General features: G+C 39.8%; 1 protein-coding gene across 1 annotated transcript; it reads left to right on the top strand.

Annotated features, from left to right (window-relative positions):
- Nucleotides 1-1,041: 1,041 nt before the first annotated feature.
- Nucleotides 1,042-18,484, top strand: HACD2 (3-hydroxyacyl-CoA dehydratase 2). The gene is made up of 7 exons (XM_053404033.1): nucleotides 1,042-1,406; nucleotides 3,346-3,463; nucleotides 8,527-8,545; nucleotides 10,876-10,964; nucleotides 13,969-14,090; nucleotides 16,382-16,560; nucleotides 18,086-18,484. The coding sequence occupies exons 1-7, from the start codon at nucleotides 1,249-1,251 to the stop codon at nucleotides 18,166-18,168; spliced, it is 768 nt and encodes a 255-aa protein (XP_053260008.1). The 5' UTR covers nucleotides 1,042-1,248; the 3' UTR covers nucleotides 18,169-18,484.
- The last annotated feature ends 631 nt before the right edge of the window (nucleotides 18,485-19,115 follow it).

Below are 19,115 nucleotides of genomic sequence, written 5' to 3'. Positions count from 1 at the left end.
CTAACTATTATTATTGATTTTATTTTTACAATTTTACAAAAACAAAATATCAAGCAACGTTCAACTAGAGCATAGAGGATTGGGGTGACAATGCTGTTTATTATGCTGTTGTCTTTAGAGAGTACACATAGTGAATACTCCATGCAAGTCCGTAATTGTAAGAGCCACCTACGTGTTGTTTGGTAGCTGCACCACTGTTAGACCCATGTAAATGGATAAAGTGTGAAAGGTAAGAAGGTAAAGGACCCCTGAACAGTTATGTCAATTCAAATTTGACTATGGGGTGCATGTGGCGCTCATCTCTGCTTTCAGGCCGAGCATTTGTCCAGAGACAGCTTTTCCAGGTCATGTGGCCAGCATGACTAAACCGCTTCTGGTGCAACAGAACACCATTCGGTAAGCCCAAGAGGCTCAGGCCACAGCGCCACCCAAGTCCCCTTATGAAATGTGATGCTGTAGTTCAGAAGGCTTTAACCTCTTCAGACCCAGCACATACATGCAGACTCAATGTTTATTTGATTGGCATCCATCTGTCTCGGGGAGCCAAGGTTACAGGGCGACTATGCTGCACCTCAGGTTAGGCTGCAAGCCAATTGCCTCAAAGCTGGCTGGGTGTCCCTGGTATGGTGGTAGGCATTATTTCTCAGCTAAGCAACCTTCACAGGGTGGTTGCGAACTAAAACTGGATGGTCACCATCTAGACCACTTAAATGTCCTTAGGAAGAGAATGGCACATAAATCCTGATAAACAGGTGCTTATAGGCTTAATTCTGTGAACAGCGTTGGGGATTTCGACAGCTGGCCCAACAGCAAACGCAAGTAGTACGCAAATGGAATACAAACCTGACCAGTACACGCCTTTGCATTACAATTACCTGGTAGCGTATTCTGCGCTTGCTGGTTTCCTACATGCCCCCAGCCCGGCTCTCTGCCACAGGGACAAAACGAAAACATCCCGTGCCAGGCGCTGGAGGCTCTGGACTCTGACCATGGCGTCACTTCGCCCTGCCAGGTGGAAGGCGGGGCAGCGGCCCCACATCCGCCCCGGAGTAGGCGGAGCGCGTCAGCCGCAGGGAGAGGCCCGGCAAGCCCCGCTCCTCGCCGCTTCCCTTCGCCGGCGCTTTCTTCTCAGCGCCGCCTCTTTCCTCTGCCAAGTGGAAGTAGACGCGGGGGCGGGGGCAAAGGCAAAGCCGCAGTCGCACCGGGCCGCTGGAGGAGACGGAAGAGCGCTGCCGAAGAGACAGTGCAATGGCGGCCTTCGGTGGCGGCGGCGGCGGCGGCAGCCGTCGAACGGATAATGGCTACGGGATCAGTGGGCAGCAGCAGGCGAGCTCCCGGCGGCGGAAAGGCCCCGGAGCCTTGGCCACGGCCTACCTGGTCATTTACAACGTGGTCATGACAGCCGGGTGAGCGAGCGCCGGTGGTGTGGGTGTGACAGAGAGGATCTTTCCCCTTCGTCTGAACGTAACCAAGAAGGCCTCCTTCCCTCCCGCTCCCATTTTTTATATATATATATATATATATATATATATATATATATATATATATATATATGTGTATATATATATATACACACACACACACACACACACACACACACACACACACACACACACATATATATATATATATATATATATATATATATATATATATACACACACACACACACACACACCCTCGCCTCAGCCTGCTTGCTCCCTTCTCTCCTAGGGTGACGGGGGGGGGGGGGGGGCTGGCCTAGTGCTGACCTTGGCCTCTGACAGAGCAAGGCAGGTCTTCTGTGGCGTTCTTGGCTGGTATTCAAATAATAGCAGCTGCTGTCCCTTTTGAGCCCCTCTTTTAATTGAGGAACATTAATGGTACTTTTCACACACACCCCACACACTTTCAACAAGAACAGACAATTATTGTAATAATGTGTTGGTGTATAATAATACTGTAATAAAAATGTATACATGTACCAAATGTACCAAAATACTTGCTCTAGGCTAGGGAGTGAATATTGGCCGCTGTTCCGTGTTGATTGTGATAGTTATGCCTTGGACCCATTGAAATGTGTGAAGCCGGCCTGGGTGTGTCAGTTCCTGATGATACCTTGTGTACAGCCCATAACTTAGTCTGCAATATTCCTATATATGATTTTAAATTGGTAGTGATATTTGAGCATTTCAGTAATTCTAGGGGAGTGAAAGTTTTGTTAATTCCTAATAAACTCCCACCAATCATCTTCATAGTAATGTGTATAGTAAAAAAAAATGTTAAACTTATATTGCTCATAAATGCATTCATGTTTTTCTGTGTTGGGCATCTTTTCAGAATAATTATATGAGATTGTGTACTTTAGTAACAGAGTACATGTACAAACAAAATGTATTTTTAGCCATCTCCTGAAAAGACAAGGTTATATCTTGCCCTGGTTTAGTGCAAAGGTATGTTTAAAAGTTGCAGTGAAAAGCATATCTGCATATTAACTGTGTACATCAAATGAAAAAACTACATATGCAGTTTGGAAAAGAAATGTTTTACAGTTGTTTTACAGTATGTAGTAATGCAGAATATAGCATCCTCTAATATCCATCCATCATAAAAGGTTGCTTAATTTGATTTTGCAACTAACACTATCATTTTTAATCATTACACTTACATCTAATTGCACCAGATATAACTGCTTCTTTTTAATCATTGCTTGGTACTGGTAAAGAGGAGAATAAAAACTTAAAAATCATTGTTTTATGAGCCTTTATTTTTCTGATAATGCAGTGTTACTACATTGTATGAATTTCATCTCCTGTTCTTAGAATGTAACTAGATGTGAAAAAGCACAGCCAACTCATTAAATGTGGGTCTACCCAACCATACATAAAGTGGGTGCCCACCACTACCTGCAGCCTACAACAGCCCAGCTGAGAGGAAAGTGACAATGAGGGGTAGGTTTCAGGGAGGCTAAGTACAGCCATAGCAGAGGTTTAGGACTAACCTTCCTGAATGCCTTTTTGCTCTTAAAACCAGTCTGCTTTATAGGTCACTGGGCATACCATACTTTTTAAAAAAGAGGATGAGTAAACAAACAGCAGAGGTGGAACAGGACTTACTGCCACTGCCTGATTGTTCACTGTCTCTTTGCAAGGTGTAGCAAAGCTAAGAAAGAGAAGCAGCCTCAGCAACTGTCAGTAGTGATGGTGAGGGGGTAGACTCCCTGAGGATTTGGCATCCAATGAAGGTGTCTTGCCCAAAGGCCTATTAAAAACCTAGAGCGGCACTAGTTCCTGCTTTCAGTCAGAAGATAGTTGTTTTTCAATAGGCATTAACAAAGCATTTGCAATCTCTCCTTTTTTCTTCTAGGTGGCTTGTTATAGCAGTTGGTTTAGTCAGAGCATACCTCACCAAGGGTAGCTACCACAATCTTTATTATTCAATAGAAAAACCTTTGAAGTTCTTCCAAACTGGAGCTTTGGTTGAGGTATGTGTACCAGGGAACATGCCCTTCTAATTGCAGTGAAATAAAGTGTTGTATTTCCTATGCATTTCATTCATTAACTTGCTCCTGCATTGAATTCTATCCCTTTTGATAGATAGACCACTGGTAAGTATTGGTTTCCTTCATTACATCAGAAGTGAAATCTGAAACATGAAAACAATAGCATCAAAGAGAATTTGGCATTATGCAGTGAAACTATTATTTTCAAGTTAATTTATTTTCTGAAGTTCTACTCTCTGGTGATTGCCCCTCTGCAACCATTCTTAAATAGCATAATTTTAATTGAAAAATAGGTTTAATTACTTTACATAAATGTTGAAATTTTCAGCACTAGAGACCATTGTCTAGTGCCTTTGTTCCCTTTACTATAAAACCAAGAGAGCTTTGTAGTTTTACAGAAAAGAAAGAAAAATAGTGGCTGATGTTTGTGGTTTTAAACATTCCAAGAAATGCAAACAAATGTCTCCCCATAAGGTTCCATGAGTCGATAGAACCAAAATCAATAAAAGGATGCCATATGCATATGGTATAGAATGTGCGAGTTTCCTCGTCCCCAGATCAATATTCCTTTTGTGAAATTGTTAATTTGTCTATAAGCACAATGTCCCATACTTCTGAAATTTTTCTCACTTTTTGCAATCACTAATCAACTCTTCTAGTTGCAGTTAATATATGGGAAATGAAGTATTTATTGGTTGTGTTCTTTTTTTCTTTTTTAAATTTATTTTTATTAAATATTTTCTTGGTTTACAAAAGTACATGCCTTGTCTCTTTTTTCAGGTTGTACAGTATTTCTTACAAATCAGTTACATTTGTTGTGAAACATTAGTGTTGAGTACAGTATAAGGTTGGGGAAGAAGAGGGGGGAGAGGAGGGGTGGTGAGGCTTATAATCTTTTGTATAGTGTACATGTGGGGTTCTGTGTCAGCGTCAACTGGGTAGGTTCTCTTTCTATTTGTTTATTACATTTGCTTGGTAGTGAGAGGTATTGTGGGGCAGAGTGTGGTTAGTTATCTGTGGTTGGCTGCAGTGGGATTTGCTTGCATTTGTGAGGGGGGAGGGCTTGTTGGTCAGGTAAGCCAGATTGATTTGTATGCTGCTGTCAGTGGATTCTTGTTGTTGTCTTGTTGGGCTGTGTATGTGATAAAGCCATACCAGGGTGAAGGCATCCTCTTCTATGTGTCCCCATGTCAGTTTCAGTTTATTGGTTAAGGCCATTTCCCATACAATTTGATACCATTGGCCCAGGCTTCCTCAACCTCGGCCCTACAGATGTTTTGACACTACAATTCCCATCATCCCTGACCACTGGTCCTGCTAGCTAGGGCTCATGGGAGTTGTAGGCCAAAAACATCTGGAGGGCCAAGGTTGAGGAAGCCTGCATTGGTCCATGTTTACTCTCTGAGAGTATGTGGGTTATAAGCTCTTTATAATGTGGGTAGTTGTTATGATCTTGGAAGATGTTTAGTAGGGCCAGTTCTGGAGTGAGTTCTAACACCTGTTTAGTTATTTTGCATATCTTTTGTAGGACCACGGCCAGAAGGGTTGGAATTTAGGGCATTCCACATACCACATGTGGAGCTATGTGCCTGTGGAGGTGCAGCCTCTCCAACATCTTGGTGAGGTTCTTAGGCGTATCAATGCCAGTTTCTGTGGTGAGTTTCAGAGTGAGTTCCCTTTTGGCTGATATGGTCTTAAAGGGAGGTTTAGACCACATTCTAGTCCATTCGGTGGGGTTAATTTCATAGCCTGTGTCGTGCTCCCATTGTTCTTTGATTGCATTAAGGGGGGTTGTGGGATTATGGAGCAGTATTTTGTATATTGTGGATACCATCCCTTTGCTGTGTCCCTCTGCTATAAGGAGAAGGTTTTTGAAGGTGGTCAAGGGCCTAGTGGCTGCTGATTTTACTGCTGGATTGTTTAAGAAGATATGTAGTTGATGATATGTTAGTCAAGGTATTTGGGTGTTCCTTAGTTTGTCTTGTATTTCTTGTTTTGGTATGGGTTTGTTGTTTTTGTAGAAGTCTTTTAGACAGTGTAGGTCTTTGGCTTGCCGCATTTTTATCTGGAGGTTTTGAGCTGCATGTTGGAATAGTGAGTGATAGGCCAGAGGGGTTAGTGGGCATGGGGACTTTCCGTTCTGTGTGAGCCTGTTCAGTGTTGTGGGGATTTTCTTTAGTTTGTCTTGAAGAAATGGGTATGCTTCTTTTGGGAATGTTTTCGATGGTGTCTCTCTCCAAGTGGACCCATTGTTTTGTCTTTTCTTCTAGAATATACGGGATTATGTGGCGTACTTGGTTGGCGATGTAATATGATTCTGTGTTGGGGATTCCCCACCCTCCTTCTGAGGAGGGGAAGTGCAGGTATTTGGGGCTTATTCTTGGCTATTTGTGTGTGAAAATAAATGAGTGTAGTTTTTTCTGGGGGAATCCAGATAGGGAGGGTTTGGAATAAATAGGTTAGTTTTGGGAGGGTGATCATTTTGATCATGGCTATTTTGTCTGAGAGTGTGAAGTTGGTGTTGTTCCATTTCCTCAAGTCTCTGTTGATTTGTCGCCACCTGGGCTTGTAATTGTAGAGGCATAGTTTATTGAGGTTTCTGGTTATTTGAACCCCTAGGTACCTGAATTTGGTGCTGCAGAGTTTTATCTTTTGATGTTGGTGAATTCCTTTTGGTTATGCAGACAGAGGGGGAGAGTGTTGAAGCACATAGCCTCAGATTTTGCAAAGTTTACTTGTAGGCCCGACCCCATTGCAAATGTGTTGAGTTCTTTAGTTAGGGTGGTTGTTGTGTTTATGGCGTCTGGTGTTGTGAACATCAGGTCATCTGCAAAGAGCCCTAGTTTGTAGGTTTTACCTTTTATTTCCACACCCTTGATATCTGGGGCTGCTTGGAGTCAGATTGCTAGGGATTCCAGGGCCAAGATGACTAGGACGGGAGACAGTGGGCATCCTTGTTTTGTGCCTCTTTGTATTGCTTTGGTATTGGAGTCCATATTGTTAATTCTGCATTTTGCTACGGCTTGGGAGTAAATTTGTTTGAGGGTTAGTAGGAAGTTGGGGCCAAATTTCATGTTAGTTAATACTGCAAATAGATAATTCTAAGCAATGAAAGGCTTTAAGGATGTCTAGGAACATGATCGTCAGTGGGAGTTTGGTCATTTTGCTGTATTCTATCAGATCCAGCAGTTTCCTAATGGGGGTCTATTACATTGCGACCAGGGGTAAAGCCTGCCTGGTCCAGGGCGATTAGTTTGTGTAGGAAGATTTTAAGCGGTTAACCAGGATTGATGTGAATATCTTGTAACCTTGGCTTATCAATTAGATTAGGTGGTATGATTCTATTTTGAGGCTATCTTTGAGTAGTTTTGTGAGAGAGACTATTTTGGAAGAGGTCCAGGTTTGGAGATGGGGGCCCCTTTTATGATGTCGTTAAATAGGTGGGTCATGTAAGGAATCAGGGGTTCTTTGCATCTTTTGTAGAATTCTGTTATATAGCCGTCTAGGTTGGGGGCTTTGTGTAGTTTCAGGATTTTGAATACTGTCTCTATTTCCTCAGGGGTGATAGGGCTGTCCATGAATTCTTGTTCCTCTGCAGTTAAGGTTGGCATGGTCAGCCCTGTTAGGAATCTTCTGATTTCCTGTTCAGGTGGTGTTGTGGGAGATGTACAGTTTGGCGTAAAAAATCAGCAAATTCTGAAGTTATTTCTTCTTCTTTTTTAGTGACACAGTATATTCTTGTTTTGAGGGATTTTCCCCTGCATCTGTTTGCTCATAGTCTGGAGTTCTTACCTCCATATTCATAAAAGGGTTGTTTTTATTATTTTTATTAATAAATGAAAACTAATGGTATTAATGAAAAAGGGGGTTGTGTATATAATTAAAAAATGTATTGGTGGTAATTTTGACTCACAGGAAGTTTTAATTTCACTGCAGGGCCCATGGGGCCTGGATATTGGGTTCCTGGGTTAGGGCTAAGGCGGCAGTCCCCAGAAGTGACCTTCAATGGTTCAGAACTCCTGCATGGACGCTACTACAGTTCTTCAAAGAAAATAACAATAAAAAATAAAAGATATTTTTAAAATCAAATCAAATAAATAAGTTAATTGATTAATTAATTTCCAGTGGGGAGGTCCCGCGTTGCGTTTGTTTTTTCCTGGGGTGGTCTCCGGCACATGGCCCCCCCCCTCAGCCTGCACTTTTCATGCCAGCCACCGGGGAGGTAGGCTCATGGTAGCCTGGGCTGCGCTGCCTGATTCCTCACGGCCTTCCTGGCCTTTCCAGTACCCTCCTACCTGTCTCCCTTGGTGGTGGTGGCAGCAGTGGCTACGGCAAGCTGGTGTTCGGCTGGGGGGGGGTGCTTTTTGCTTATTGTTTTCTGTTCACCTCTGGAGGCCTCCAGGCCTTGGAGCTCTACTGGGCCGTTGAGGGGGTGTTTTTGGTCCCGGTGGGGCCATGGCTACTGGGGGGGCTGGGGGCTCTGTGCAGCCTTGGTTATGTTCTTAATCTGAGGAGTAAAGTGAGATAGTAGAGCTAATTCTGGTTGTAGCAATTATCCCATCATTTGATTAATTTTTTGAAAAACTTCCCAAAAGAAAAGCAGACCACCACATGTGTACTAGAGAACCAGGTAAATTGTATTCCCAACAGCAAAGGTTGGATGTGTTATGATTAATTCTATACAATCTGGCTGGGCACATGTACCAGCGATGTGCTATCATTAAAGCATTTTCTTCAGTTCTAACTGAGATGGAGCTAAATGGTAGTTTATTCCAAATTTGTTCTTAGAGTTGTTCCTCTAATTCTTCATATATATATATATATATATATATATATATATATCATTTTAGTCTTAATGAAGTGAGAGGAAGGGCAGCCAATTGTTTGAGGATCTAATATAGTTGGGAGATTATTCCCTCTTCCAGTTGGTTGAGTTGAGTAATTAGTTGCTCAAAACTATTTAAGTTGTGTAATGCTTGAGTCCTTATATTTGGCTGATTTAAAGACTTAGCTTTTGTTGACTTTATATGTTCTTTTTGTTCTAGATTCTGCATTGCGCAATAGGTAAGTTACTGGATTCATGTAGCTTATTTACTTTATTCTTTTTTAAAAAAAGAATAGCAAAAATATAAAGCATTATATACATTTCTAATTTCACACTTTTTCTTCTTCCTAATGCCTATTCTAAGGAGGATTCCAAACCCCACTTATACTGTACAGGAGGGAGCGGAGCTGTACCTCTGATTAGCTTTTCTGGCCAAGGTAGCCTCTTGTCATTGCCAGCCTCCCTGTTCTGCCTGTAAAATGTACTGAAGGTGGGAGAGCAAAAGTCAGGATACCCACTGGCAGTACCCAGTAGAAGCACCCTAAATGGGGTGTTCTGAATATGTGGCAGGGCTGAGCCAGTCCAGAAGACATTGGAGCCTGAGCTATTTCAATGCCATCACATGAAAGCATTGGGCCCAATCACTGTACCAGCTCCATGCTGCCACAACAGTCTATCTCCTGCCTGATGATGTGGCAGTGGCCTGACCATTCTGTAGAACATCAGGATAGGGTGGGGGAGGTTTGAATTGCATAATGAGTGTGTCAGTATATGACTCCGAAGTAACTTGCAAATTCAGGATGTAATACAGGTTGTTACTACATATCACCCATCTATATTTGTCATTATTCCTGTACTATCTTTGTAAATTTCTGCTTAGTAAAACAAGGATTGGTTGTTGAGCAAAAAATGATGTGTAACAATGCCATTCTTGTAAGGACACAAGGATTGCCTTGCCGGATCAAGCCATAGGATATTTTGTTCTGTTCTTGGCACCAACAGTAGGCAGAAAGATACATCTGGGAATCTCACAAATAAGCCATGATGGAGATCACTGATCCCTGTTGTTTGTCCCCAATATCGGATGTTTAAAAAGAAACAGACTCTGAAGAGGTCTGTTCTTCCTTTGGTTTTCTAACCCTTTTAAAAAAGAAAAAGGGGTGCCCACAAGATGGACATAATGTTTGGGGTTTCTCAGACCCCAGCTTCATAATTAGGCTTACCACTGACCCCAACAGCACCATGAGGATTTCAAGCTAAGTTCCCTGAGAGGGTATGCTGGCATCAGCACAATGAGGTAAGGCAGGAAGCCTTATGAAATATTTCAGACCCAAAGAAAAAGCAACAACTTTCTTCCCCTTGCAGCAAATAGGGCCCTCTATAATTGCATTTGAGACTTTGAGACTCTAGGCACCAACATAGGAGATAAAAAATAAAAACAAAGACCTTGCTACACAGTGAAAAAGACTGAAATATGAGTTAATGAATGACTGGGAAGAACTGCCAAAACAGAAACTTACTGACTGGAATAAACAACAGCCTCTGAACCTTTAGACTTGTCAGTCAACAACAAAATGATTAGAAAGCTATTTTTAAAAAGGCAGTGCAGAGTGTAAAGAAACATCTGGAGAAGATGAAATATTCAAGATGTGTGAATGTACATGGAATTATAGAGGAAATAGGTGGACATTAGTCCCTCCATTATTAACTTGTTTGTGAATGTTTTTTGGAACCCGAACGTCCGAAGCGACTTCCGCTGCTTCCGATTGGCTGCAGGAGCTTCCTTGGTTTCCGAACATTTTGGAAGTTGAACAGACTTCCAGAACGGATTCTGTTCGACTTCCGAAGTACGACTGTAATTGCTTATCTCTTTGACATCTGAAATCTTTCCCAAGAGACATTTGTCAGGTACTTATTTGTCAGGTACTCAAAAAAAGAAGAAGAAGATCTAATGCAAAAAGTGAGAACCTTACAAAACCTACAATATAATAGTTTATTATTGTTTTACAAGATCTGGCACTTGAAACATCTAAAAAATATAACATGAATTGTGCCCCTTCACACTAAAGATATGGAATGCATGTTAACAATGGTATATTGTAAAAATCTTTTTCGGAACATGTGATTAAGATGAAGGTTTCTAGAGCACTAGGGAACACCTGAACCTTAATATCCCAGCTCAGTCACTGATATCATCAGCAGGAGTGTTGTTGGTTATTCCCTGAGTGGGTAAGGCTCATTTTAAAACAACTTGAAATAGAGCCTTTAGCATCATCACTATGGTTTTTTGGATACCGGAGATAGAGATTCAGCAGGTGCCTTCTGTTGCAACTTTTAAACACCTGCTGAATCTATTATATTCTACCAGGCCTATGTAGGCAGTTGAGAATACACCTTTCCACAATGGTTCTTTGATGCCTCATTTTAATCTTTTATATCGTTTTTACTGTATGTTTTTATGTCCTTTCATTGTAACCTATTTTGTTACATTTCATGAAATAACAGTATATAAATATTTATATAAATTGAACAAACTGAGGATATAGACCAATATAAACTTTCTTTTCAGGAATTGTTCCCTCTTCTGTTGTGCTAACTACTTTCCAGGTGATGTCAAGAGTTTTTCTGACATGGGCTGTAACACATAGTGTAAAAGAGGTAAGTTAAAGGAGAGCAAGAAAATGATCCGTTTCTTCCCTAGAACTAAATATTTGTACTCTTATATTTCCTGTTCCTTTTACTGGGTCCACTGTGTGTGTTTTTGGTGGACACCTCAGGATCAGCTGTTTTTGTGAGATGTGTTTCCAGAACTCTTAATTGTAACATCTGTGCTGGCTCCTTGCCCACTGATGCAGTTGTATCTTCCCACCTACCGTGCAGATAAGGTAGTGTGGAAAGAAGCATGCAGGTGGGTGGGGAATGGAAATGGAAATCATGTAAAACAAATTAACTAGTGAACTTCTTTTCAAAACTTTGGACTTAAAACTTGGTTTAAGTTGCCTGTCTTTGCCATTTTCAGATAGCTAGTATACGTGAAACAAGATTCACAGTTTTCTAAGAGTTGGAAATCATATATGTAGGTCTGGTTTAACTATTCATTGTTTGGAAAGGGACAGTGCATCAAAAGTTCCCACTTTCATGTCAATCTCTACACTTTGGTTAACTGGGCTGTTACTTCCTGTAATTTTATTTACATGGCTAATATAGAAACACTATTAAAAAATAAAAAGTATCCATTTGTGAGAGACACCATCACTGAATATAGGTGCTGGGTAACATGACCAATATTATGGGTGCATTAACAGATAAAACTCCCCCTGTTTTCACAGTAGAGGTCTATGATTAACTGCTTATGGTAGCTTTCTAAAATTTCACAGCTGCGAGGTGTTTTATTTTTGTGGCAGCTGCCCAGTGTCCACTCTCCCCAACCAAGGATTCAGAGTGAGGCAGCACTTCTGGAACAAAACTGTATGTTTATTTAATTAATTATACTTCAGGGAAGTTTAACGCTTGGTGGTTTCATAAGGCACACAGCTTGGTTTAAAATACTCACTCCTTTCAGAGAAACTTTTTAAGCAGCAGTCTCCTACAAATCAAGTCTCAGGTAGACTTTTCACCTAAAATGGCTATCAAGTTCTAAGCAGCAGCATCCACCCACTCAGCCCCTTCTAGGATTTAACTTCCTGTCAGGAAATAAAAACTGAGTTGCACTGTGTAGCTGACCCCACTCAGTGTGGACAGTTTAGGTTTTGAACCATCTGACAGTCCCTCTCCCACTGAGAGTCAAATCCCTATCTGACTGTTAAACTGGCAGCAGCTCACTTAAAGGCCACGCTTTCCTGATTGGCGCTTGCTTTTTGCTGTTGTACAAGCAGCATGTTGTAGCCCCACTTGACTCAAAGGAAGTGTAACTGTAGGACAGAGGAAGTGAAGATACTTTCCAAATATCCAATATGCAGCATTTTATATGTGCAAATAGAATCCAGATTATTTCTAACATGTTAGAAAACAGTTTGAGTAATTTGGCAATAAAAATAGTCAAAACTGTATTGTACTCTGTCAGGTTCCCGAGTATCTCAGATGAAGAGATAGTTGACAGGTTCACATTAGCATTCCTTTCCTTGTGAGATGAGTGTTACCTACATTCTTAATAAACAAAAAACAAAAAAACTTTTGCTTCCCCCCCTCCCCCTGAAGGAATACCTACATACCTGAGCTCCCTGAACAAGTTCAGCTATTACGGATTTTGTAAGATGATATGTGGATGCATGAATAATGTGTGTTGTTTTTTGGTTAAATCTGCCATATGCTTCTTAGGTTCTTGAATGAGAAACTCTTAATATTTTGCTTGCTTTCTCACATATCTAACTCTTTCTTGAAGAAGAAGTCTTACATTATTTCTGATGAAGCCTAATCAAATGGTGTTCCGGAATCTGAAACATGAATTTTGTTGTTTACATGTTATTCCTTCTGAATTCTTTGTTCCTAATATTTAATAGTAATTGCATGAGGCAGTTCAGTAATGTTTGAAGAATGTGCTTGCTCTTATTCCTGGAATGGTCAAGTTGTTAGCTATTTCTTTGCATGTTGTAGCCTTTCTGCTACTTGATATTTGAAATCTCAGGCAAGTTCACTAAGCATCAATCTGAATGCTGCTCATGCTTATTAAGAGAAAAGTGGAAAATAATCTAGAGCAGGCACCCCCAAACTCGGCCTGCCAGATGTTTTGGGACTACAATTCCCATCATCCCTGACCACTGGTCCTGTTAGCTAGGGATGATGGCCGAGTTTGGGGATGCCTGATCTAGAGCATAGTTGAGAAATCAAAAACAAGTTAGTGAGGAAAACTGTCAAAATAATACCATATCCTGTGCACTTTATTTTATTCTTGCCTAAATCTGTATTGGCAAGAAGAATAAACTCTGAAAAGTATTCTGTTCATGGAATGCTAATACAGCCAACACAGTCATTTCATAAATACTAAAGCACACACATTTGCTGGCTGGCAGAGCAGACCAGGCAAGTACCAGGGTGGTGCAAAGCCAGCCCCTCCCTGTTTCTCTTGAGTCTTATATAGGAAGCTTGCGAAGCACAGGGTACTGTGAAATTTGAAGTTGGAAATTGTTGGCTATAGGGTTTTCTAGGAAATGATTTTGTGTGACGAGTATGTAATGTCATGTTTGCATGGGATGATGCATCAAGCTTAGTTACTTTGTATTACCAAATGATGTCATATTTATACCTTCATACAGAAACATTGTATACATCATGAACTCTGGTGAAATTAGACATTATGTCAGCTGTTATGCCTTTGTTTATTTTTCATTTAAAAAGCAGGCCAATGGTAAATGGTTTTAAAAATATACTCCGTAATCATACTATGAAGCAACTTAAGGTAACTTTCTCAGATTTTTATGTTGTGTCATTTCTGAGCAACACTTAATTTATGTGTATGCACAGGCATTCTAACCTTGAAATTACAAAGGAGAAGGCAAATTACATAGAAGAGTATTATCCACCCTCAACCCCCCCCCCCGATAAATATTTCTGCTTTCCTGTGGACCTGAATTACAAAGTTTGAAAAGGTAGATTTAAAAGCTTGTCATTTTAGAAAGTTTATAATTTATTTTCAACTTACAGCAACTGTATTTTTCTTTAATAGGTACAAAATGAAGACTGCATCCTCCTTTTTGTTGTTGCCTGGACAATCACAGAGATCATCCGTTATTCCTTTTATACTTTCAACTTATTGAACCACCTTCCTTACTTCATCAAATGGGCCAGGTAAGGGTATTAAGCACTTCATGATTATGAGTCTGAGAAACTATACATCAGTGGGCATATTTCCCTAATAATTGCAAGACAGAAATATCAGTCCTAGAAAATAAAGAGAATGTTGACATATTTATTTTATTCAAAAATTAATAATCTTCAGTTTCATAAAATATATCAAGGAGTCTTACAGCATATAAAATACAATAAAACCAATCTATCAATATATATAAAACACAGTGTAAAACATCTGTTAATACTGGTTGAATAAAGCAAAAATGCACATTATGAAGGCCTGTCTAAACAGTACAATTTCAGAAGACATCTGAAAGAAGGTAGGGGTGGCTCCTGCTGAACCTCTAGTTATGGAATTCTACAGGACAGGACCTGTTGCACTAAAAGTTTGGTCCTTTATGAAGACCAACTGAACCTCAGGGGCATAAGGAACCATCAGATGTGCATCAGAAGATCCCAGTGATAGAGGTGGAGTATAAATGATTAGATGGTCTTCAAGGTACTTCGGGATCAAGTAATTGAGGGCTTTGTGAATTAACACAAGAACATTGAACCTGACCCACTAGCAAATCGGCAATCAGTGCAGCTGCCTTAACATCAGAGTAACATGTTCCTAGTATTCTGCTTCTGTGAGCAGTCTGGCCACTGTATTCTGCACTAGTAGCAGCTTCTGGACCAGAACCAAAGGCAGCACCAAATAAAGTGCATTACAATAATTAAGTCTTGAGGTTACCAATGCAATACAAGTTCACAAACTTGGCGTCATGAACTGGTTGGATGCAGATAATGGTGGGATGAACCAGCTGGGGAAGTCCCAAGGGAAGAAGGCTCAGAGCCCAGGGATTGGTGGTGGGACAGTGGTGAGTGATCAGAGGGAGAAGACTGGGAGGAAGTGTGGTAGCTAAGTGGTAGCAGGACTTAGTGAGCTGGGAGAGTCTAAGTCCAGAATCAGAGGCAGAAGCTGAAGCTAAAGCAGGGGAGGAGGGATGCCAAGAGGCAAAGATGAGTCTGGCTGATGAAGAGTCATAGGTGTCTCCTTCTCCTGCTGCAATAAGTTCCCCTCTACCTTTATCTCCCAGAACCAGAAAAGTAATGAAAAGGGTGCAGGAGAGGTTGGCTGCACATAGGTGCAGTCTCTTAATTGCTTGGGAAAAGCCGTGGAGAAGAGGTAACTTAAGACAGCTGTGGGGAGGTGGGGACTTTCAGTCTCAACAACTGATCTATGGAGCAAGACCTTTTGGGGATGAACTGCTGTGCTCATTAGGCTTGACACTCTGCCAAGTCTGTGCAGATGCATTATTGCTAATAAAGAGTTAGCTTCAACTTGAATGGTGTGACTTTGGTTCAGGACCAGAAGTATTTGCAAATGTTCTACACATTGTTAATATTTTATTGTATAAAAGAATATTTTGTACTTTGGAATACACTTGAAATATAGTTGAATTAATGAAAATATATCTTTATTGAATAAAAGTCCTAACTAAGCAAAAGCTAGTGATCCTCCAAGTTTTATTAGTTTGGACAATCGGGGACAACTACAGAACTGATTTGCATAGTGCTCATCTATAGTTTTGAGCTACATCAGGGGTGGGGAACCTGAGACCCTCCAGATGTTGTTGGGCTATAGGTCTCATAATCTCTGACCACTGGGTATACTGGTTGGGGCTGATCGGAGTTGGGACATATATACTGAGGAACAGGTGCTGCATCTCTGCTATGTGCAGCAGCTAGAATAAGCTTGAGTGAAGTTAGAGGTGTTTAGTTTAATTTTTAAAGAATCCTGTCTAAACAAACTAACTTCAAACTATGGGATAGAAAGTGGAGTTGTTGTTTTCTAAATCACTCTCTCTTAAGGTACTATTTGGCAGGAGAGACATGGGCACCAGTGGGATCTTCCTTCAGGTGCGAAATAGCAGGGCTCCAGGGCAGGAGGAAATAGTTAAATTTCCTTCCCTGTTCACAGTGGCCCCATTCTTGATGAATGACCCCCAGCATCTGTTATTTGCACTAATATATATAATGTCATATAGAAAATATTACGTTGCATTGTATTAGCAACCTTTTCATACTCCTAGTCTCATGTACTCTGCAGTTCCATTGAACATAGTGGAACTTACTTCTGAGTGAACATGTGAAGCATGCACACGAAAGCTCATACCAATAACAAACTTAGTTGGTCTCTAAGTTGCTACTGGAAGGAATTTTTAAATTTTGTTCCAACTACGTCAGACCAACACGGCTACCTACCTGTAAGTTTGCATATCTGTGTTTTTGTTTGTTTGTTTTAGGTACACGTTGTTCTTCGTACTGTATCCAATGGGAGTTTTAGGAGAATTGCTCACAATATATGCTGCTCTGCCCTATGTCAGACGGTCCGACTTGTTTTCAATTAGTTTACCTAACAAATACAATTTCTCCTTTGACTACTATACATTCCTGATCTTGACTATGCTATCTTATATTCCACGTAAGTATAGCACTAGTTAAATACTTCCACCCTTGAGATCTGTAGCTGTTAGACTAAAAGCAGTTTAAAATGCCTGGAAACATATTTTAGCTGCACATGTTTCAGTGTTCTAGAATGTACAAGCATTATAAAAGGTGGGTTTTCAACAGTGAAAAATAGCAGTAAATTTAAATGCACAGATCACTGAGGCATGGAACAAAAGCAAGTTTTTGAACTATGTTTTAATTCTACAATTGATTTCCCTCTGGCACTTGTGGAATTCTTGTTTCTCTTTCTTTTACCTATAGCCATCTTTTTCTATTTATTCTCTCCTTCTTCTTATAGCCAAATTAGGGGATGAAAGCAAAAGAGAATATATATTTGTTTCAAGAGTGCTAGTTGCAACTGACCTTTTTTTCATGTTTTGAAGGAAGACTTTGGGTTTTAGCTTTGTTTTCTCTTTCATGTAATAGAGCATAATAAGTTTTTGAAGCCTAGCTTTTAAGTTGAACTTTTGTGATAGAAATGAAAAATTCATTTAATCCCATGCTGGCATATTTGCCTGTGCAGATATTTTTATCATAGTTATCACCTATTAAAACTCAAAAACTGTCATGACCACATGACAAATGTACACATTGCAAAACGTACAAAAGCCCTTAGATGAGGCTGTCTTTCGTGCATTTCATTCTAGTGGTTTCCTAAGGTCAGCTTGAGCGCACAAGCTTCACATTGTGAAATAGAACTGCAAAAATAATTGGGTACATAGAGTGACCAGTGAAAGTTGCAAATTTTATTGGGCTTTCAATGAAAGATGATACTGAAAGATACATTGCTGTATTTGTGCATGTATCTTACCAAATCAATATTTTCTCACAGCAAGATCCAGTGTCATTTGAGCAGAAAATTAATGCATCTGTTTGTTCCACAGAGCTATCTCAGCTTCTGTGTTTGTGTAAAAAATATTCATTTTTGTTTTAACCAAGTTCTGGTATAGAATAGAGAGGTATACAAATGAATATGATATTATAGAATTGACTAGCTGGCTAAGTGGTGAGCAACAGAGACACTCTGACTGCGTCTAAAGTTAGAACAATGAGTGTTACTTGAATAACCACTTACATACTTATTAATTATTACTGGTGCACCAATAATTATACTTATCATTTATAGTAAAACAAAATATGTCATAGTTCTATGCTAGGCTTTGGGGGGGGGAAATGTTGTGTGCGTTCTCTTTCAAAGCACTTTGTAGAAATCACCTTGCCATTAAGTTGAGCATTGTCATGTACAATGTTTCATACATTATATCTTGCAATTAAAGATGAACAGAAGGGAAATGGCTTCATGGTCCCTTGGTTTACAAGTAAACAATCTTGTATTTTGGGGGGGGGGTTCCCTCCACTTCATTAAAAGAGCAGAAAGTATATGTTTGGCTTTGGGGGCACTGATATACATGTGAAATCCCTTGAATACATGATATTAAATTGTGTGTAGGTTAAAAAAATACTAACTTTTATTTACATAATTCTTTTCTGTTTTTCAGTCTTCCCTCAGCTGTATTTTCATATGATACATCAGAGAAGAAAAGTACTTTCCCTTCCTGAAGAACACAAGAAATCCGAGTAATCACAGCTTTTGTTCACAGCTGTACATATAGATACACATGTTTCAAATGTTTATAAATAATACAGAGTATTAAAATGAGTTTTCAAAACAAAAAAGTTTGATAACCTACTAAGGATATCTTTCCACACTGATATTTATTTTAATTTTTAAAACATTGCTCTGTGAAACTGCATTTTTGGCATGTCTCATTACAGTGAAACACTTATTCTTTTATTTTACCTTTTAATTTATTTATTAAAAACTTGCATTATAATGTCCTTATATTGATGGTATGAGTGATAACAATAATTGTGGTGCCTGAATTAGGATTCTTTTATTCCTTTAAAAAAACTTTGCATGCTAGATACTTACGTGTATTGTTGTAAAGATAATATTTAGAATGCTTTTGACAGTTTGCCTAGAACTGCCATGGGCAGACTAATGAAGTCCCACAAAAGATTTTTCTGACTCTAGGTCTGGATGAGGCGATAATCCTAGCAATTCAGGGCACAAACTTAGAGAGAGAGCTGCATTACAATGATTGCAGCAGTAACTCATTGTAATTGCACAACTGATTTTTTTCCCTCCAGAGTGGGGCCTTAAAAATAGTGCAGTGTTGCACAAGAGCATGTGTTCTATAGGTGCAACTTACCGTAATCTTATTACCTCAAGCTGGGATGTTTTCCTGCTGTTCTTGAATGCTCTTTTTACTTATTTTCTTGAAAATGAAGGCCCAGTTTTATTGAAATACTCAAAATATAACTAATTTGTAATTGACCTGGATGCTACTTGAGAACTTTTTATGGCTTTGAATTAGCTGTCCAAATACATCAAGTAGCATTTGGCAAGCATAAACAGATATATTTTCAGCATCTTGACAAGTTATCTAAAAAGCCTTTTCTTAAAATGAGCTTGTTTTTAAAGTTTTAAATGTTTTCAAAAGCATCATTAATTTTGTGTCTGAAAAG

The sequence above is a fragment of the Podarcis raffonei genome, chromosome 1 (assembly GCF_027172205.1).
Source record: "Podarcis raffonei isolate rPodRaf1 chromosome 1, rPodRaf1.pri, whole genome shotgun sequence".
Classification (NCBI taxonomy): Eukaryota; Metazoa; Chordata; class Lepidosauria; order Squamata; family Lacertidae; genus Podarcis; species Podarcis raffonei.
The sequence above is the reverse complement of the archived record's forward strand: the minus strand, read 5'-3'. Positions and strand labels throughout refer to the sequence as shown.